This window comes from Natator depressus, chromosome 21 (genome assembly GCF_965152275.1).
Source record: "Natator depressus isolate rNatDep1 chromosome 21, rNatDep2.hap1, whole genome shotgun sequence".
Taxonomy (NCBI): Eukaryota; Metazoa; Chordata; order Testudines; family Cheloniidae; genus Natator; species Natator depressus.
In genome coordinates, this window is record NC_134254.1 from 10,549,677 (window position 1) to 10,572,989 (window position 23,313).

The following is a 23,313-nucleotide window of genomic DNA, read 5'->3' on the forward strand; positions in this document are numbered from 1 at the left end:
CTACTTTCTTGTCCATTTCTGGATATATTTTTCAAGCCCTTTTTAGAGTTATGTTCAGGCTGATCAACAAAGACTAAGAAGGGACTGTACATTTGTTTCTAAGTTGAAGTGAACAGAACTGGTGTAATTTAGGCTGAATTCCAGATGCTCAGTTTCAAACTACTTCTTGTGTGCCTTTTCATGTTGGTGATCACTGGCACTGCTTTTGGCCTTGCTGTCCCATACTGATTAAAGTAGGGAGAACAAGTAAGGAACAGAATGGGATCTCAAACTGAACAGCCTCTTGCCAAAGTAGTGAAAATACCAATTCCCATTACCCCAGCTCCATGGATACTTCTATCAGAATTTTATATTATAAGTGCTTAATGGGAAGAAAGAATGCTCTTGAAAAGTATGAGTATTTATTAGAATAATTTCTGTTAAATATAAGGAAGAGTACTGCAGATTTAATTTCACATCTTGGCTATGCTCTGACAAAGGAGAAGTTACCAAATGCAGCAACTAGCTCCTGTCCCAAGCCAGGGATTAACTAATGCCCCTCCCAAACCTTTCCCTACCCTCCCACCCTCCAGCCCCAACCCTTTCCATTTTATTTCCCAACTAGACAACACTGTTGGCAAATCAAGACAGCATAAAACTTACATCAGTAAAACACAAACAAACAAAAAGAACCATGAAGTGTGCCAATGCATCAGGGCAACTATCCTATTAAATGATGTACTTCTCCACACTAGCATTTCTGCTTGGGAGCCAGCTGTACCTTTGTCACAGAGGATGAGAAGTTTTAACATTCTGAGTATGCTCTGTGGTGCAATTATAAGTGCTGCAACGCCACATACAAGAGAGATTCAACACCTGAATTTTTTCCCCCAAGACTTCTTTTCAGGGACACCCCGCACGGGTTTGTGCAATGACACTCAATAAGTACAATCGGATGCTTTAGCACAAATTACAATAGCCAGTTGAGCACAGTGTAAGGCATGTGGACAAGAAGAGACATCAGCAAGATGGGAAAAAATTCCAAAACAGCAGGGCAGCATTGGTGCTTGAAGCTCCAGTTGGTTAGATTTTAACCCCACTTTGAATCTCTGATTCCTACCATTGAGGCCAAAATTCAGTTTCTATCAAAGTTTCTGAGGCTGTTCGCTTTTGGCTGGGCGGTAAAGACCAATTCCTTGTATTTCATTCTAATATAAAACCAAAAATGTTGGCTGAATCTGTAGGAGAAGGAACTGAGCATCAGGGATGTCTGAAGGTGATCAAAACTTCACTCTGACCTTAAAATGTCACTGCCCTAAATTTCGGGGGTTTATGGAGGAGAAAACTGGCCCAGCCACTAGCATGGTCACAAAAAGTTTCGTATTAAAAAAAACAAGGCAAACTGATTAATTATGAAACCCTCTTTTCACAAGTAGCCCAGGTTTTAAAAAATTCCCGCAAAATTAAAAAGTTAGATTCCTCCATCTAAAAAAATAGTTTATACATATGCGCTGAAAGTGACCATCACAGGTCTGAACAGCACCTTACAGTACACACTAAGACTTAAAGAATTGATCTCACATTTGCAGTCCAATTAAAAAAAAGAAAAATGTCTGGCTATGGCTGGGAGGACACATATGGGAACACTTCAGAACACAAGGCAGAGGCGAAACGAGCAGCGTCGCTCTCCAGGCCAGGGTAGCGGTGTAAAGGGAAAGGGGCACTTCATGCACAAAATGTATTTTACAAAATACATATTCAAAAAAGCAAAACACCCCACCTTGCACTAAACTGCAACACTCTTAACACTTGCTTTGCCACAGGCTGCTGCCCATGCCTTGTTCAACAGAGGAGGCATGTGAAAGGGGGTGGGAGAGGGAGGAGGAGAGAAATCCACATTTCAGTCTATTTTCCAAAAATCTCTCTTTTATAGGGACGTCTTCAGTCATCTGATGTCAGAGACAGAGCTCTCATTAGAGTCAGTGTATGAAGTGGTCATGACAGGAGTGCCGTTGTTTGCCAAACAGCCTTGTCTCAAGGTGTCAAAGTATGAGGCCTGCACTGGTTTGTGGGACTGCAGAACTTCTTTAGCATCTTCTATCTTAAACCATTCCCTTTTCCTTCCTGTGGGTAGAGGAATAAATTAGTAAATGCAATAAGAGAACGAAAGATAGACATTTATCCCTTCTGCGAAGTTTTTACTGTTGACTAGCATTCTGTCCATGTCAACTGTGATTAAAGTGGAACAATGAAGTGGGCTTGCAGCCCACTGCCAATTCAAAAATCCCAAGAGACTTCTCTGAGTAGTCTTTTGATCTCAAAGCGACTGAAGGGTCCCCCTAGCCAAGTGTAACACAGATGCCTCCAACATTCCACAAAAGATGTATCATTAGGGTAGTAAATCCACCATCCAATTGATGGTGGTTTTGGATTCTGAGATTGTTTTTTTTCAAATGTTATTTCCATGATTTCTGAGTGGGACTGAAAAATATAGAAACACCACCGATATTAAGGGAATTCATAACAAATTTTGAAATCATCTAACAATTTTCTCTTTTTAAATGATATGCTCCTGACAAGGAGGAAATGATGGCACTCTCCGGAACCTGGCTTAGCTTGAGGAAGTGCTTTTTCCCCCAAGGCATCTCAATCTTCTTGTACAGCATTTGTCTCTTTGTACTGAGACCTCTCCTGTGGAGAGCCTGCAAGATGAGCCCAATTATACATGGGCTTTTAAGAGTGTTGACAAACATCCTGCAGGAATTATACTGACAAACTCATTTTCATTTGGGGATCTGATAAGGATTTAAATGCACAGCTTTTAGGAGTGAGTGGTCAAACAAAAGTGCAAGACTTAGATAAAACAAGAGTCTCTATATAAACCCACTGAGACGACTCTTAAAGGACCAGGGAAGGAAGAAGGAATCAACAACATGATCACATTTTTGCTTTCAAAAGAATTCAACTATCCTAACAATCACTTACAGTAAAGGGTGGGGAGTTGGCATGCTTCTGTATGAGAGGGAGGACATACACCAGTAATGCTAACAAGCATGAAGGTCTTACCAATATTGACAGAGTCCTCCCAGTCTTCCAACACTTCTGTGACGATAAGTACATAAACATACGTTCTGTGTTTCCTGTCCCGATTCTGAAAGGCAAAATGGACAGGATTATGGCAGAGCAGTCAAGATGACAACACCTAAATAAAATCCTAAACTTTTTTTTTTTGGGGGGGGGGGACGGGACGGGACACGACACACGACCTTAAAGCAGCCTCGAGAAGGTGAAGGTGGGATAGTGCAAGCCTTCCTTTAAGTAGTGACCTTATTTAATCTACAGAACTACCATCAGTGGTCTCCCATTTCAAGATCAAGGAAGTTGTTCAGAAAGGGTTAGTGTATAAAATCAAGGGAATACAATAAGTGGCATTAGAATGAAGTAGCATACGATAGTCCACACTCAATAAATAGGCCCAACACTATTCCATGAAGTCTTGCTCTTCACTGCTGGTGAATGGCGTTATTTAATAAGTGATCTGATTTTGATTGCTGCTGATCACCAGCCATTCCAACTGAAGTGGAAACTAAGCACTCAGCATCTCCAGAAAAAACAAAAAACAAAAACCAGGCCACACAAAAAGATGCTTTTTCTCCAAATCTGGTTGTCTAGTTTGGCCAACACCCATACTGCTGCAAGCTTAGAAAGAAGCTGCACTAAAATGACATTTCTGCAGCAAGACTTTACAACCTGAACAGATATTTCAATAAACTTACCTCAAAAATTCCTACTAATCTTCCTAACGTCCCTTTCACTCCAGCCTAGAGAAAGTACAAACAGAAGAAGGCGGTTTAATGTTTTTAACTACAGCTCAGCTCATTTCCTTATTTCCAGTGTGACAGCAAGGTTTGTAAAAACAGGAAGCAAGTGTTGCAAGCAGTCAATTCACATGAAAACAGCATAATCACCAGAGGGATGATGTAACTGTAGCACGAGCCCCAAAAGCCTGGGATCCATCTTCAAGAGAAAAATCAGTTTGACACCCGCATATCGAGATACCCTCAATGTTCCAACAGCTCTTATATGGGGAATTGAACAGAATGACATGCTCAGCACAGTTTGAGCCCAGATAAAACTTGCTTAAAGTAAAGGGGAAAAGGCTGAAGATCTCTAAGATCAGCTGGCTTGGGTTTCAAAGCTGAAAATAAGTGTGTGTGTTAGATGCAAAAAACAGTCTACAGCAACATCACTTATTCTACAGAAAGCTTTTATTTCCTTGCATCTGAGCTGAAGAAAATGTGGGTTGGGATTGCAGTTGTTTTACTTTGATCTACTTGGGTTCAAAGGCTGAGTCCACACTAGAAAACTTTAGGGTGAGAAACCTCAGGTAAAATCAATTGAATCCTATCTACAATACAGCTTCCATCAAATATACTGGTGGTGAATTACAAGATATGAAGTTTGCTATTTTAGACAAGGGCCAAATACATCCTTAAGGGCTTGTTAGGCAAAATGTCTCTTTTACCCTTTCCTTTACCCACATTGTTGGGAATGTAAGTCTGTGGACTTAATTCTCTGCTATCTTATAACTACCATAGAAGTGTGGATAATCAAATTTATAGATTAAAAAAATCGGACATGTATTTAAATTGGATTTTTTATTTAAATTAAGTAAAATTTTAAATACATGTATTTAAATTAAATTTAAAATATCAACCTATTATATAGCCTAACCTTACAATATCTATTACAATAATTTTAATTAAATTAGCACAAACACTTTAAAAAAATCACAATTAATCACAAGATTAAAATAATAGTTGCAATTAATCAGTTTTATTTGTACGGTTAAACAATAGAATACCCATTTAAATTATAAATATTTTGGATGTTTTTCTACATTTTCAAATATATAAAAGTACTCTAGTGCAATCCCTAGCATGAAAGTGAAATTTACAAAATGTCGAATTATTATTTTTGTTTTGTTTCTGAGTGCAGTTATGTACAAAAATGTAAAACTTTAGAGCCCACAAGTCAAAGCATGAAGGGGCACATGAATGTTTATATGCCAGATGTGCTAAATACCTTGTAACCCCAGCTTTCAAGTACACAGGATTAGTTAGGGTGGTTTAAAATTTAGGGCTCTCCATTACTGTTTCTAACCATCCTACCCTACCCTTCATTAGCAATTAATTTTGCTAACAATGAAGGTTACAGCAGATGAAAAGTACATTTTAAGTTACTACTGATGTTTGCCACCTGCAGGTTCAAATCAGTTCTTATAAACACATGGGGTCCTTACAGCTTCAGTTCAACAGCCTGGAAATCTTTGTAATGACACCCAATATTTAAAGTCTGAGTGCTTGTAGTTCTGTATATTGGCGAATAAGGCATTTACATACCACAATGTTGACTGTGATAAGTTAATTATAATTCAAGATTAATTGTACTACAATGGAACTGGAAACACGTGAAATTCAAATGCATCTGTGCAGACAGCAGATTTTCTAATTCTTCATATGCTCTATCCTTACATGTAAAACTGGTGTTGGAATTCACATCAAATATTTAATTAGCTGATGCAAATTAAAGATAAAACAGCCTCTCACAAACTGATGAATTCAAATTGTGAGGGAAAAAAGTGAAAATGGCCGCACAACATTATTATATTTAAATGTAGAACTGTGTAGAAACCAGAGTTTCTTTTCAGAAATGTGAAATTTCCTACAGGAAAGGTTTTCATTCTGGATCTGAACAAAATGTCAGAAATGCATTTTCCTATGGAACGGAAACAATTGAAAAAGTTCATTTCAGGAGACCTGAAATGGAATTTTCCCAACATTTCCAGCCAGTTCCCTTGCACCCTAGGGCACCCGCCCATCAGGTTGGCAGCCCAGAGAGCTGGGTAGCCACCCACCAGGGAAGACTCACAACCAGGTGGGCAGCCCAGGGAACTAGGTGGGGAGATAGCCAGCCGAGGTCCTGGAATCCTGGGGAACCTGTCAGGCGGGCTGCCAAAGTTCCTGCAGGCCCAGGGAGCCATGAATCCGTAGCAGCCCATGAGGTGGGCTGCAAAGGAGCCAGCTGGGTCTACCTGCTCAGCCAATCCCTATATGTAGGAGGTGGATGCAGCTGTCCAAGAATGTCTGGGGATCAATTCTCATCAGAAAGGAGCTCCTACTAGTGCCCCCATAACACAACAATCCAATTATTACCCCTCAAAAACTTCTGAAATCAAGCGATGGGGTGAATTCATTTAAGGCTTACACAATAGTCCTGAGTTCCAGGCAACTGATACTCTGATAAGCCATCACCATGGACCACAGCCTCTGCCAAATTAGCATTCCAAACTGGGCACTTCAGCTTCCCAAGTCCAGTAACAGATTATGCCCATCATATGACAGGCCCCCAGGCTAGCATTTTAGCACACACAAAGTAGTTCTGTGATCATAAAACTGAGATTTAATATTTTCTGTAATTCTGTGTAAGTATTATACATTGCACAATTATAACTGACATATTGGAATCTGATTTGCAGACTATCTAAACAAATACAGCTAAGTAGCATTTAATGATTATAACTTCTTAATCTAGTGAATGTAATCAGCTGCTGCAGTGATCATATAGTCCTATACCAGTTTAACTACACGCAATAGATCACTCTTCTGAAGTTCATTTAGAAAGGAGTGTTCATCATGTCAGCATTTGATAGATTGAGGGCAGAGGTGGAATCTAAAATCACTAGAAATACAATTGCGTGCTGCAGCGGTCAGCTGTTCCTGTAACCCTGCTCCTTTGAATGCATCTGATGAAGTGAGCTGTAGCTCACGAAAGCTTACGCTCAAATACATTGGTTAGTCTCTAAGGTCCCACACGTACTCCTTTTCTTCCTGCTCCTTTTGGCACTTTTGATGTTTGTTGAGCAGCACTCAAGCAGGCAGGTACTTCACTCAAAGCAACTCAACCCTGCTAGGCTGCCACAGTTTGAATTACAGTCTCATTCAGCAGCAAAACATGTGAGCAAGCGAACACCAGCTGAGCAAGAGGGGATTATCTCAGCCAGCCCAAACCAGTTTCTTCACTGAAAATGGAGCCCATGCCAAGGCTTCCTTTCAACCACTGAGCTGTCATGGAAAGAGAGCAGCTTCTCCGAGGCTCTCAGCTGCCAGAGAAAGGGACGGCCAATGCAGATTTATTTTAGGATTTGAAAGGTGAAGCCACGGATCTGCACAATGAACCTTTGACTTCAATATCAAATAGCTTAATTATTAATAGTGATTTCTTCATAAAGCAGGGCTGTGTCCCCAAGTAGAACATTTTTCACTAGCCTTGTTAAACTCCACCATTTGTCTTTTGCCAGCATCGTATTTTGCTATATTCTTGATTATTAGTAGCTCAAGTTCAGTGTGCCATGTTACAGCTTGGGAACAAGAAAACTGAGTAGTTTCTCCTCAATTTCAAAGATATGAGCAGATGAAAAATGCTACCATCATAGAAAAAAAAAACAAACAAAAAAAACACCCCAACAAAAATAGACCTCAGATGAACTAGTGGGCTTTGGGAAGAGAGGTTCTTTTTAAAACATAACCATTTTATTCTTTCCATGGTATGCAAGCAAATAATTGCTCTGAAAGACACCTGGGTGCTGCCAAGGATTTTCACAAGCACAATTAACCCCACCTGCATTTGAAACTGAATGCCATGGGCCTAGTTATACAATGGAGGTGAACAAAGTACAAAGTTCAATACCCTGCCCCACAATCCTCCTCACTACACAACTGGGGGAGGAAGATAATCTCAGCTCTAACCTTATCTGACTTTCAGCACAAAGCATAATATGAGGGGAAGCAGGTGTGGACATTTTTGAAAAAAACCCTCAATCGTTCTTCAAATACTTGCAATATTTTAGTTGATTTTTAAGTATTTCAGAGGTACATGAACCTGCTTCTTTTACGGGAATAAAATAGTGTGCCAATTGTGTGGTTAGTGAATTTTTTAAAAATGGCAGTTACTTCCTAATACAGATTTTTATGGAAGAGTTAAATAGGAAAGACATTTTGATATTAGGAGGCTTAGAGTTTATACAGCGGGTGGTATACATAAGGATTTTAAATTCTGATATGTAGATTTTGAGGACATCTGAATAGATACACAGAACACAAGAACTGCTGTATTAGACCAGACCAGGGGACCACTTAGTCCAGCATCTTGTCTGACAGCAGCCATTTCCAGATGCTTCAGAGGACAATGCAAGAAATTCCATAGCTGACAGATATGAAATAAACTGCCTATGGGGGAAGTTTCCTCCAAACTCTCATCAGTTAGCTGTTGACTTATGCTCTGTAGCATGATGGTTTATAATCCTTACAAAAAGAAAAGGAGTACTTGTGGCACCTTAGAGACTAACCAATTTATTTGAGCATAAGCTACAGCTCACTTCATCGAAAGCTTATGCTCAAATAAATTGGTTAGTCTCTAAGGTGCCACAAGTACTCCTTTTCTTTTTGCGAATACAGACTAACACGGCTGCTACTCTGAAACCAATCCTTACAAAAACATTTTAAGTGTTATTTTATGCAACTGTGGACCCCCTTGCTATCTATCTGAACATCTAATCCTTCCCAAATCCCTGAACAGCTCTTGGCTTCAGTTAATCTGTGGAACTCACTGTTAGAAATCATGCGTGTTATGTAAAATAATATTCTTTTATCAGTTTTCAATGTGTTGCCTTTTAATTTAATTGAATGTACCTCATTCTTCTCACTGAAGAAGAGTCTACAGGAGTGCTCAATTTACTTTCTCTATATAATTCTGTATACCTGTCACCTCTCCTTCTAGAACAGTCCCATATGAGGAGAGAGCTAAATGATAAGAAGTCTTTCCATGCCTCTAATTATTTTCATGGCCAGTCTCTGGATATCCACGCAGGATTTAAAAAACAAAACCAAATCCTGTTTATTGGACCGAAACACTATTTTAATTTATTCCCCAATAAATGGGCCTCAATGATTTGAAAGGTACCATTAAAATCTTCTATACTAACTCATGGACCATTCTGTAACGACAGGTCTTTTCTGAAGCTGTTTTTTTAAGAAACTGCATTTTATTAACTATGCAACGTAAAATTCAACCTAAAACAATACAGCTTCATTTTAACTTCTTTCAACTGAAGGTCTCAGACAAAAGGCAGTGCTTCTCTTGAACAAGAAAGCTTTTTTAAACAGCTGTACTACCTTTCTTCTCATTTCCTATTTTCTTCCACTGTCTGTAACTTTGGCATCATGCATGACCCTGTCCCTTTCTTCTCCTCCTCCCACAACTATCTTGTCTTCAAACCTATTGTTTCTGCAAACATCATCTTCACACCACACCTTCGTTTCCTCCCACCTAACACAACCTTGTTTCCTTATTTTAAAAAAACAGGATACCTGCATTATATTTGGGGGGTGTGTACAGGAGAAGCACCAGCAACCATTTGAAAAGACATTTTAAATTCTAGTAACAGTAGTCAGGAACTATATCAATCTATTAGATACAAAACAAACAGGACACAAAAGACTACTGAAAGTTAAGGCTGGACCGGGAATGGAAAAGATTGCCTCTTCACAGCAAGAAATGAGATGGGACAGTCAAACTTAAATCATTGTATAGCTTTTGCGGGACCTATGAGACATACCATGCCCATATTACGAAAGAGAATTTATGTATTTTTCACAGTTAGATGAAGGAAAAAGATTAGACATATATTTGTAAGTTTCTTAAATAGATACCAAGACCCCCAATCAGTCTTAATTCTATTTGTGATGAGAATATTCTGTCTTGCGCCCAACATATCCTGTAGCGTTCAATTTAGAAGTAATACACTTTAGAACTGTAGTCAGTCCTCTATCACACATGAGCTTTGCACCTGGCTTTAAATGATTTTTACCCTTAAGGATATGAAGATAGAAAAGTACAGTAACAGACACTGTCACTAACAATGCAAGCACTATTAGTACCTGTAAATAAATTGCAGGGATACTGAAAAATGAACCAACAGGCTGAAAATATTTATCAACATGCAGATTATTTTGGCAGCAGGGGAAGGGAAGGAAATGAAAGGAAAAACAAGAATGGAAAAGAAGAAGAAAACAGAATCAACTACCGACCATAGAGTGATTCCAGGTGTTCTGTTCTTGTTGGGTACATACCTCTTCACAGACTTCCCGCACAGCAGCCACGCTGGGCTCCTCCTCAGGCTCCATGCCACCTCCTGGGACAATCCATCTATCTGGATGGCGACTACTGCTCACCAAGAGCACCTGCCAATGAAAAGGGTTATATTTCAATGCAAAACAGAGTGCAACTGATATGCATACTCTCATGGTAGTATGCTTTTGTGGGACTTGGCTTAAAAAATGCAAGTTCTCATATATGACCCCCTAAGACTGGTCATATTGGGGTTCTGAAAAATATTCTGCTTCTTCCTTCTGAGGCCCAGCCTTCCCTAACCCCATCCTATTTAGACAGTTGCACATACTCTATTTTGTAAGCTACTCCAACCACTACTACCCTGGAACAGGGATACTCAATCTTGAAAAGACAAAATAAATGGAGGCCGAGCACCACAAAATTAAGGTTAGCAATCTGACATGGCATCACAAAGCTGCATCATTGCAAGTCAATGTCATCACATACTGTTTAAACTTCAAGACACGTCACAATACAGTATCAGATAGTCAAGACACTTTACCACTACTTTGCTCCTGTCCATACCTACATTTAAAAAAAAAAAGTCCCATTTCATGTAAAGTTGGTTGGCCACAGAATTAAGGTAACTTGCCCTTATAAACTGTTAATTTTGATAGTTTAATGGAAAGATTTTCAAGCTGGGCGCCCAAATTCCCTTTTGCCTTTGAAAAGTTTCCCCCTGAATGTACATTCTCTGCAGCGCTGCACTAAGAGAATAAACACGTTAGGCAAATAATTGCACACCTTTTATTTAAAATTACATTTGTATCCCAACTCTTATACCCCTTTCTGGCTGCTGAAAAGAAGAGATGTTTCTCATCCATCACTCTTCTTCTGACCCTTGGGACTGATGGGAAGGGATCTTAGCTAATCCTGTCCATTCTCTCCCTGCTGCCTTGTGTATCAGGCACCAAAGGAAGGGGTCCTGTGATCAGCACTCAGTTTCCTCTGCCTCAGATAAGGTAGAATATAAAAAAAAAACCACCAATTAGATCTGTGAAAAGCAATATCTGAAATATCTGAGTTTCATCAGCATAGAAAGAGTAAAAACAAACAAACAAAAACCATGTTCCTATTTCAACAGAGTTGAGTTTGTGAACTAGCAAAATAGGTTTGAACATATCTGAGTAGGAGCAATTCAAGTTTTCCCCTAAATATGTATTTTTGGGGTGGTTCTTTGGAGCACCTTTTACTCTAATGTTCTGCTATGAAATATAATGTGGTTTTATTTGTTTGCTTATCCTCTCCCATAAACAAATGCTAACTGTTAATCCCAGCTGGCTGAAAGCTCCCCCAAGGAATACCTGGACATTGTGTTTACTCAATCTGGCTGTGATTCATCCACAAGGAGAAAGACAAGCAAAAACAAAACCTGTGATGTTTTCCCAAGTTTCTAAGTGATATTTATTCACTCATTCTACTCAGAGCCATCATGTTACATCTCTATTTCACTGGCACAATTACCAAAGTAGCTCTGAACTAATGCAATCGTTCCACAATCTTTCCGACATACCAGTCCAATTAGGTTACAGGCCAACTGTAACAGTTTCACTCAAACATTTCAGAGCTAAGCTGCAGAAAAGACTAAGCCTATGCCTTACTGTGTAAATGCTGATTTATAAATATTTAGTAAGAATTGAAAGATTAGAGCAAATTAGTATGAGAAATTCTACATGCATATGACTGTACATATGGCATTCAAAAATCACATTTATGTGGAAAGCAAACTTAAGACTTACAGCATTCCCTCCACTTTTTACTTTTGACAGTTTATATAGTCTTGTCTAAGAACTGATTTACAAAATAATGTTCTTTTTCTGTTAGCTAGAAAGCTTACTCACAAGTTACATTATTACACAAAAAACTATGTTGAAAGAACATTAAGGTTGCAAAATCAAGCACTCAAAAATTCAGAAATGCCAGAATTAAAGTTGCCTGTGAGATCTTAATTCAGCCCTCTTGTGTGTTTGCACTGTTAAACAATCTTTAAATATGTGATCATATACCATTTTTTCCACAGGACCCCTTGCCTCGTTTCAGTGCACACTTATCGAGCAGTCAGTCAATATTTTCAGAAGCTCCCTGATCTCAGTTCCAGTAACCTGACCCAGACCCAGCACCACCCACAGCAACCCAGAGCTGCAATTACAGGTAAAGTCCTGCTCAGCCCCAAACTGGAATGTGCCCAGCGCAGACAGAATCTTTCTGGAATTTAGCTGCTAAAATCTAAAGCCTATACTGAGCATAAGCAAACTGCAGTTTTTAAAAAGCTTGTAACTTAGCTAAATTCAAGCAGATTTTCACAGGGGTGGCAAAAGGAACACCCCTGACATGGAAACCACCAGCCCCCTGTGAAATTTCTAGTCCCTACTGCAAAGCATGGGGCAACAGAGTGTCTAAGAAATGGTCACCACAATTTAACAAGGGCAAAACATTTTCCCCTAGCCTTGTTCTCAGAAACAGCTAAACTATTCTGGCTGAATTTTCTAAAATACTTCAGCATGAGGCAGACACCCAGAATGGAAAATTTCAGCCCAAACAGTTAAGACAAAAGTTATAAGCAACTGAAAACAGGGTCACGATGAGAAGCATCGGGCAACCTTAATAATAGTTGGTGAAAGCAGACCCACTTATAATAGATATGGTAAGCCCCTTTTTTGAATTTGTTCAAATAGTGAATATAAAGATATTGTGTATTTTCTTGGTATTGACACCTCATCAATTATTGGGAGTGGAGCACATCCGCCCTGACTGAATTGGCCTTATTACCACTGGTTCACCACTTGTAAGGTAACTCCCTTCTCTTCATGTGTTAGTATATTTATGCCTGCTTCTGTAATTTTCACTCCATGTATCTGAAGAAGTGGCTTTTTTTTTTTACCCACAAAAGCTTATGCCCAAATAAATCTGCTAGTCTTTAAGGCGCTACCGGACTCGTCGTTTTTGTGGATACACACTAACAAGGCTACCCCTGATACTTGAAAGATACTGTGATCTTACTAGATCTCACACTGTTATTCTACAGGGTGCTGGCAGCAACAGCTATAGTTAAGGCTGCCTAACACTCTTCATTGTTATAAATTAGGGAGAAAGATGTCATTTTGTCCACTTTAAGAATTCTTACGTCCATATTGTTGGAAATCTCAGACAAGGGAGGGGTTCGCCAGAGTGTCAAAGATGTGCCTTTTGCCATCCCCATGAATATCTGTCCAAATTTGGCCAAGTTATAAGCTTCTGACAATCTCAATACACACATGCTCAGTAGAGGATAATTAAGAGTCTGGCATGTAAATTCTCTGAGAATTCCATACGTACACTGCTCCATTCCCACACAGCTCCTACTTTCCAGCCAGACCACACAGGCACCGTCCCCACACTGCAACTGAACATGCTGTATTATGCGGCTGCAGGTTCTGAACCCATGAGTCTACCTGCAATTGCTCCTCTGGGAACTCGGGATGCCATGGCATCAAGCAATCAATGGAGAGGATTCCAATGCCCCCACCTGCAGGTGCCCAGGCAGCATGAACAAGGAGATAGAGCAAGGATACAATAGGTAACGAGGGGCAGAAGGGTCTGGAACCCCTCCAAAACCTAGAACTGAGCTCAGGATTCCTAAGTGCTGACCTCTGAAGAACCACCATCTGTGAACCTCACTGGCAAAATGTGTGCTCACTGGGTTCTTTTTCCTGCAGAACACACCTTTCAACTAGTGCAATAAATGAGGCAGGAGTTCTATAGACAACCCTACACAACCCTGATTCAGTCCCATCCCTCCTATGCACTGAATGAGACAAGTCCTGTAAGAAAAACAATGTGATTATGTAATTAAGGACTACCATAATGCATACAGGGGCTCAGTTAAGGTTGAATGAGCAGCCTAAATTTCAGCATTTTGAGTGCTTAATTTTGCAACCTTAATGTTTTTAGCCTTTAAAAAAAAAAAAACAACATTCAATATATTTAGATAGTGGAAACAATCAGCGTGTTAGGCACTCTCCAAAAGGCAACACAGCCCTTCCCCCAAAAAGCACTCGATCCATTTAAATCACCAGCAACAAACCACAATTGTTACATACAGAATGCTAGCTTCAGATGTGCACAGCGTTTTCAATATTCATGACCCTATGACTCTATTCATAATAGAGAAGACTGGGATTCCACTACAATTGTCAGCAACTCCATACACAACCACCTCCGATTATAAACTGATATTGGGCCATTATGTAAAAATGCCACCTGTACTAAAGAGCCCATGTCATCTTGTCATCACAGTGTCTTGTTCTATTACATTGCTGGTCTGGTTCACTATACTGGTTTATCACGAGTATTGCATATAAAGGAGCCTGGATTAAAGATTCCTAACTTCAGGTCAGCCAGTAGTACTGGGGGCAAAAGTGAGACAAATACAATGCTGTCCCCTCCTCCATTTCAAAGAGAAAGTTGTCATGATTTACCCAAAATTTAAGAAGCAATGGCAAGAAAGAAGGGAATATCTATTTTCTAGTCAAGGTAAAATATACCTGTCCGCAGTAGCTACTGATTTCAATTTGTAGAGCCATCTCCAAAACAAAACCTGAGGCAGACCCCTGGAATATCAACAGAGCATACTCACTTGTGATCAATTTGCAGTTGTGAGGAAATTCAAATAAAAAGACTTTATCTGCTAATAAATCACAGTGCTAAAGCTTTTTAAAAAAGAGTGACAGTGCAGAACAAGGTAGTGTCCTAATTAACACCCAACTCCTAATGTTGACCTTTTAGATGTGAACAACAATTTTACAGCACGTAAGTTAGCTTCACTCTTTAATGTAACTCAGAAGACCCTTAGGAATGGAACAGTTGGACAACCCTGAGTGAAAAGCAAAGTCCTGTCATTCTCACACTCTAGCACAGTTTGAACGCATACTTGAAAGAAAGAGGAAATACCCGCACAGGAGGAGGAAACATGCTCTACAGGGGGATCATTTTTGACTACTTTAAACAGGATATTGCCACTAATCAGCTCTTACCAGACAAAAACCTAGATCAAAGTGAAGTTGTGACATTGTTGTGTTCTTCGAAAGCAAACAGGATGTACACAGGGAAATTCATACATCTAAAAAGCTGTACTCCCCAATAAAAGCATGGAGCTCAAAGGTCTCAAGTAAACTGGATACTATGATCCAAGACTGCATGTAAACAGAGAAATAAAGACAACTTTAATGTTTTACAGTCTACTGGTAACCAGTAAAAAAAAAAAACAAAACACACCTACTGTAAAGTAACATTTTTCTGTAAATCATTAAGAAATACTTGGGAGGAAGGATAGGAATGCCACTTAGAACAAGATCGAAACTTGAAAAATCCACCTCTGAGTGGAAAGCTTTGCCAGACAAAGTATAGAAGACTAAGCCATCAATTTCTACAGAATTCAGTTTTTAAACAATTACGTTTCTAGTCATTCTAGTATGAGGATAAGCTTCAAACCATGTACTGCATTTATTTAATTATTTGCTAGTGTAAATAGGACCCAAATGTGCAGGTGAAAAATGTTTTTCATGTGAAAGATGCAGGTGCCACAATGGAGATTCTGTCCTTTCCCTTGCCCCACCTTCACATGTTTTTAAAATGTATGAACTTGTGCAAAGCTCTAAAGGGAATATTTATACTTTAAAACTGGTGTCCCTGAACAAAGGATTCACAAATGCATTCGTACAAGTCTCTTCCCCATCCCAAACAGCAGCGCTGAAAAGCTTCTGACATCTTCCCAGAACCCACTATTTTTGTGTTAACTCTCCTGGCCTGTAGAGAAAGCAATGGTAAAAAATTTCTCAACATTATTTCTGTGCTAGAGCAGTTCCTGGCCCACTCAGCTGAAGCGCAATCTCTCATCTACTAGCCTATACTCATTTTTGGCTTGCTGTGGCCTTCATTCTGTACTTCTGAGACCAAGGTTAAGAAAATTTAACTCCTGGCCCTTCTGCCACTGGTCAAAATGTCAACTGAAGTCCAATACATATTTCAAGTAACATGAGGTAGTTTTTACAGCATTTCTTCTTTCCGCAAAAATAAAAAATTAAATGGTAGTGCAACGCACTGCCAAGAGGCCAACAGTTATTATCCACCTTATCTTTCAGAACACACTGCTTTTATGTTTGAGATAGTAAAATCTATAGCCTCAGTTTCATAGTGAAGTTAACAAGGGGGTAGGGAAGCTTGTAGATTAGACCCACAGAGCAGCCAACTAGCACTTCTCCTTTTCTATTGCCCAGACAACCCTGCAGGGAAGGGGGCTTCATGTGGCTTTAGGAGAAAGCCTGGCTGTCTTTCCATTCACTGTCAAAAAGCAGCTGTAATTAAAACAAAATCCCTCCTCTGTTCCCCCATCCCTATTCTCTAACACAGTCCTTTAAAAAGCATAAGCATTTCAAGTAGAGTTACTAAAATATGGAGAAAAAAGAACGGGGAGTACTTGTGGCACCTTAGAGACTAACAAATTTATTTGAGCATAAGCTTTCGTGGGCTAAAACCCACTTCATCGGATGTATGCAGTGGAAAATACAGTAGGAAGATATATATATATATATATACACACACACACACGCAAACACACAGAGAACATGAAAAATGGGTGTTGCCATACCCACTACAACAAGAGTGATCAGTTACGGTGAGCTATTATCAGCAAGAGAAAAAAAACCTTATGGAGATTTGCTAGCAAATACCTGTATTACAAGAAATAAATACAGAATTCTATAAAGAACTAAGGCTTCTCCCAGCTTGATTTATCAAAACCAATAGGGATTACAAAGAAAATGCCTGGCACTGATATTCCTATAACTCTTCCTCCCAACACCCGCACCCTCGCTTCCTGGCAGTATTCCTTTTCTGCAGTGAGATCATGGGGGTGGGGAACAGTACTTCTTGCAAGCAATCTGGCTAAACAGTAGGGTTGCTGTAGAAAGGTCTCTCGACTATGCAGCAGACCCAAACGTAGCACATGATTGACACACCAAAATGAAGATCTTTGTCCTTTATAGAACCATAGAAAATAAAACCACAGCAGAAGAATTAACCAGATAGCAATGGCAGCCTGGTATTTAAGATGTAGCTTTACTGGTAAGAAAGGCGTGAAAGAAGAAGTCATCAAGCTTAACCAATCTCATGACAAATCAAAGGGCTCCATTAGCAGCTATGTATGTACTTGCACCACTTAAACACTGCTTAACATTCGGACGTTTGTATTTCTTAAGAAAATACCACAAGTGTTATTTTTAAATTTTTCCCCTTCTCCAAGAAATTTGAAAGGAAGAGCTCTATCCCTACTCATTTTTGTTATTTTCTATTTTTACCACAGATTTTATTGCAATTAAAATTAACAATTTTGAAACAAACTCTGACATTAGCACAGTTCTGGGAATAAGATTGGTTAATGATCTGCTGTTGCAGAGGCAGGAAAGAAAGAGGCAGGAAAGAAAGCAGGAACACAAACATATTACTGGTTTCAGAGTAGCAGCCGTGTTAGTCTGTATTCGCAAAAAGAAAAAGAGTACTTGAGGCACCTTAGAGACTAACCAATTTATCTGAGCATAAGCTTTCGTGAGCTACAGCTCACTTCATCGGATGCATTCAGTGGAAAATACAGTATCACCTCACTCTCCCTCTCAAAAAACCCTACTACCCCAATGGCTACAATTTTTTCTCTAATTTGTTATTAATCAAACAGGCAGATATGGGGATTATTACAAGAATCAAAAGATGAGTAAGGAAGAGTTAAAACGGGAGGCTACAACTGGTCATACTGAAAGGTCAACTGTCAGGCTGAAAGGAAGTTCCCCCTGGAGTTCCTCAAGGATCAGTCTAGGGACCAATCTTATTCAACATTTTCATTAATTGCCTTGGCACAAAAAGTGGGAGTGTGCAAAGAAAATCTGCAGATGACACAAAGTTGAGAGGTATTGCCAATATGGAGGAGGACTGGAATATCATACAAGAAGATTTGGACGACCTTGAAAACTAGAGTAATAGAAATGGGATGAAACTTAATAGTTCCAAATGCAAGATCATGCACTTAGGGACTGACAGCAAGAATTCTTGCTATAAGCTGGGGACGTATCAGTTAGAAGCAACCGAGGAGGAGAAAGTTCAGGGCATATCAGTCGATCACAGGATGACTAAGAGCCGCTAATGTGATATGGCTGTGAAAAAAGCCTATGCAATCCTAGGATGCATCAAGCAAGATATTTCCAGCAGAGATAGGGAGATGTTATTACCATTAGACAAGGCACTGATGAGATCTTATCTGGAATACTGTGTGCAATTCTGGTCTCCCATGTTAAAAAAAAATGAACTCAAACTGGAACAGGTTCAGATAAGAGCTACTAGGATGATCAGACGAATGGAGAACCTACCTTAGGAGAGGAGCCTGGCTTGTATAGCCTAACGAAATGAAGGCTGAGGGGAGATATGATTGCTCTTTATAAATATATCAGAGGGATAAACACCAGGGAGCGAGAAGAGTTATTTAAGTTAATGGTCAAGGTTGGCATAAGAACAAATGGATACAAATTGGCCATCTACAAGTATCTAACCATCAGAGGAGTTTCAGAGTAGCAGCCGTGTTAGTCTGTATTCGCAAAAAGAAAAGGAGTACTTGTGGCACCTTAGAGACTAACCAATTTATTTGAGCATAAGCTCAGAGGAGTGAAGTTCTGGATCAGCCTTCCAAGGAAAGTCGTGGGGGTAAAACTCCTAATTGGCTGCAAGACTGAGCTTGATAAATTTATGGAGTGGATGGTATGATGAGATTACCTACAACAGCCTATGGCCCATCTGCGATTGCTATAAGCAAATATCTCAGAGGGCCGGAGATGGGACACTAGAGGGGGAGGGATCTGAGTTACTACAGACAGTGCTTTCCCAGGTGGCTAGCAGGTGGGTTTTGCCACATGCTCAAGGTCTAAATGATTGCCATATTTGGGGTTGAGAAGGAATTTTCCCCCAGGTCAGACTGGCAGAGCCCTAGGCAGTTTTCACCTTCCTCAGCAGCAGGGGGCACAAGTCACTTTCTGGTTTGAACTAGAGTAAATGGTGAACTCTCTGTAACATGAAGTCTTTAAATCAAGATTTGAGGACATCAGTATATTAACCAGAGGTTATGGGCCTATTACAGGTGTGGGTAGGTGAGGTTCCATGGGCTGCAATGTGCAGGAGATTAAACTACATGATCATGATGGCCCCGTCTGGCCTTAAAGTCTACGAGATATTTTCTAAACAAAACAACCCCTCTACCCCGTTGGCCAGGAAAGGCAGGCCAAATGTTTTATCTAAACTACCTGACAACATCCTAATAGACTTAATCATTACCTTCCTCAGAAATACATAAACAAATGGCAAAAACATCCTGGTACCATCACGCCATGGTGTCCTACATGATCAAAGTATAAGCAGTTTCCATTTATGCACTGAAATTCCCACATTAAAGAGGGAAAGACTAGCCTTCTACTATCTGTGATTAACTCTCTATTACAGTCAGTGCAATTTAAAGATGTAGTCTACGTTAATCTAATCTATACCAACTACGTAAACCCTACCCATCCATACAAGTATTTATATGGCCCAGTATATAAACTGTGTTACTAATTTTATGAATATTCTAAACCTAAATGAAAAAAACAGACAAAACTTTGTTGGGCTTAAGTTGACGTGTCTTTCATTGTCTTTACATGTCTTTGTAATATCAAAATGGATAACCAATAAACTGTCACATTCAGAAGCAGTTTTATTACATAATACAGCAAACTGACTTCGATACTGCATACCTTTTAAAAAGTGCACCGTTGGCACCATTTTAGAAGATGGGCCAGTTTTAGAACAGATAACATATTACATATGCACACAGAGAAACAGTACTTGATCAGTCTGTTTTCTGTACCATCTAGCACAGTGGTTCCCAAACGGTGAAGTGGACCCCCTTAGGGGGGCATGGAGGAACATTCGGGGGGGGGGAGGGGAGCGCAGCAGAGCCTGGGCCAGTCCAGATGTGGGACAGGAGGTGCCACCCAGCCCCGCTCTGCCCTCAGCTGTTCCAGCCCCGCTCCTGGCTGCAGCTCCGCTCCCAACCCCACCCCCAGCTGCAGCCCTGGCTCCTGGCCGCACCCCCGCTGCTGACTGCCGGCCTCCAGCCCCACCTCACAGCCGCAGCCCCCCAGCTCACGGCCCCCTGCTCCCAACAGTGGCGGGGGGCAGGGGTGCATGAGGTAAAAAGTTTGAGGACCACTGATCGAGCAAGTGGATTTTGTAGCATTATTTTCCAACTATCATTTTCAACTATCAACTCTTAATCTGGCCTTAATGTTGAATTTGTTTAAAAATACATCATTCTAAATCCTTTGTGTTATAAATATTTTCAGTCCACCTTAAAAAAAAAAAATCAGACCTTCACAAGAACTGTTCTATTCTGCTCATGAGAATTATCTTATGTCTATACCTATTATGCATCCAGAATGTTCCTGAAGTGCTTTGCAAATTTTACTAAGTGAACATAAGGATCATATAATACACACACACATGAACGGTCATTTTGCCCATCATACAAGCATGGCCACCTTTGGTCAAATGGTTAACCCAGTGCACAATAATTTAGTGCAAGAAGTCAACACAACATCCATTTTTCAACTATAGTATAATACACTGAAATAGGAAGAATATAATTATCAAAGTTTGCATTTGGTCAGCCTGGGGGCAGCTAATGCTTTCACTTGCCAAGTTTATAATCCAGTAATACACTATCACTAAAAGTCTTACTCCACTGTCTCTCGTTACACTGGTGGTTTCTGTTATTCAGATTTTTTTCAAAATAATCCTGTGAGAAAGTATTATACTTACTTTACAAAAAAACAACCAGGCAGAGAAGTGAAGTGAGCTCCATACTACACAGCAAGCCAGTGGCAAAGGTGGAAACAGAACCCAGGAGTCCTGACTCCCCAGATTCCTACTCTAACCACAGCATGTTCTAGAAGCAATAGTCATGAAGTACTAGCATCAGACAAAAGTACCTTTTGGAAACGTCCTAAAATTCACCAAGCATTTCAGTATACCTCCAACAGTGTGATGAAAATTTATTCCCATTGTTGCATTATATTTAAAAATACTCAAACATATCTGAAATCTACAAAATGAAGAGAAAGTTTATTTAAAAAAAGTATATAATAGCTATGCAGCCATTACACATGCTAGTTTTACTAGCAAAGTTCATTAGTGTTTCTGCAAAAGAGATGAGGTGAGATTTTCACCAAGTTCAGCTAAAAATAGAATAGAATGTTTAAAAAAATACACGGAGTCTCTGAAATCTGCCTGAAAGCAGTGACAAAGACAGGGCACTGTTTCTCAGAAATACAGCAAAAATTGAAGAGAAGATGAATTGTTCAGTTCTTTCAATTGCAGTATTGTCTCTGTGTGTTTGTATAGGGACTCGTACAATGTACCTTATATCTTGCTTGGAGCCTCTGGGGCTATAGCAAGAACAAGCTAAAATAATTTCTTTCCTCCATGTACCCCAGGGTTTCTTCCTGTTCCTTTACCTCCCTTATGTACCGCAATGAACCTTGGGTCCATCACTGGTGAAACATATTTCAATGGTTCCTTAGAGGGTACCTTTAAAAGAGAGCAACCACCTTCTCAGCCAAGCATTTTGTATTAGGCTTAAGCATTGTGGATGTTAATCTTTCCTCACTATTCTTGCTAGTAAGACATTCGTAAGGAGATGGTCACTTACTAGAACCTCTTGCCAGGGGCACATCCTGGAGACAGTCCTTATGGTTCCTTTTGGAGAAGACCTTGCAGGCATCACAGCTCATGGCAAAGTGCCCTTCTCTGAAGCATAAAAAGGTACTTGTGCGAATCCAAAGAAGGGAAAGTAGCAAGACAAACATCTTAGGCAAGGTCCAAGCCAACTCAAAACCAGAAAAAATTCAACCAAACAAGTGAAAATTATTAAACTAAAATTAAAGCATGTACAATACTCAAATTACAGTTATTTAACGTACTACTTACAACTTCCCTATGCAAAACTAACATGACTGAAAAGGAGAGGCTGGTTTCCATGACTACTTTGGCAGGCAAAAACAGGGGAATTGAGAGATGTTAGAGAGGAGAAGGATCAATCCTCAGTTTACACATTGTAGCTATTGAGGAAGTTCCAGGCTCCTCTCAACTATAGCTCAAAACAAAAAACCCACTGTTCACTGCTTAGTCACGGCTAAGCATGTGACTTCTACAGCGTGGCTTCAAGGAGGCAACTTTATGAAAGATAACTGGGAGTTATGAGCATGGAGATTTAGTTAAAGCTATGTGAGTAGATAGTAACCAAAAGATATTTTAGCGATGCACTTTCCAGACATTCAGGAAAAGCCAGTCCTTGCCCTGTGGTGCTCACAGTCTAAGGACGGATAGGCAAGTAGACATACTTGATAAGACATGACAGAGGGAAGGCACACAAGATATCAAGCAGCAGGATTTATTACCAAACTCATGAACTGCACTCAAAAGCTAATCCAGTTCCACTCCACAGCTAATTCAGTTCCACTCCACATTGGCTACCTCCGCTATTTCTATTGGAACTTGCCACGAAATGTGAAGTCTTGAGATCAGTTCGGTGTTTCTCAATGACCGGCCCATGGACCAGCACAAGTCCCTGAGATCACCCTGACACAGTTTAGGAAGGCAGTAAGCCAGTCCCTGGGATCAAAAAGGTTGAGAAACAATGAGTTATATAAATAGTTGTTGCCATCTGAACCCCCAACCATTTCAAATCATTTCACATTTTACCACTATTTATCAGTACATAGATTTCAAGGAACAGCTATGCTTCCTATAGTCTCAGGGTGGATCTATTTAAATCAAAGTGATTTAAACTGCCAAGTTTAATCTAGTTTTGCATTTGTACTTTTTAGTTTCCTAAAGAAAGTTAGTTCTTATTGGTTGGTAACCATTAAAACATGTTAATCTGTAACTAAATATTGCCTTTACACTAAGAGCTAGTCTACATTACCCGCTGGATCGACCGGCAGCGATCAATCCAGCAGGTGTCGATTTATCATGTCTAGTCTAGCTGCGATAAAT

General features: G+C 39.8%; 1 protein-coding gene across 3 annotated transcripts in view; it reads right to left on the reverse strand.

Moving 5' to 3' along the window:
• Positions 1-576: 576 nt before the first annotated feature.
• Positions 577-23,313, reverse strand: part of NUDT3 (nudix hydrolase 3) — a 29,603-nt gene continuing 6,866 nt past the window's right edge. For 2 of the 3 annotated variants that reach the window (XM_074936288.1, XM_074936287.1), the window contains exons 2-5: positions 10,170-10,280; positions 3,756-3,800; positions 3,046-3,130; positions 577-2,103 (exon numbers count right to left, since the gene is read on the reverse strand). In XM_074936288.1, the coding sequence (XP_074792389.1) occupies positions 1,925-2,103; positions 3,046-3,130; positions 3,756-3,800; positions 10,170-10,280 (420 nt within the window). In that variant the 3' untranslated portion in view covers positions 577-1,924. Of the gene's footprint in view, positions 2,104-3,045; positions 3,131-3,755; positions 3,801-10,169; positions 10,281-21,967; positions 22,092-23,313 lie in introns of those variants that run through there. The other variant, XM_074936289.1, reaches the window with a different exon arrangement.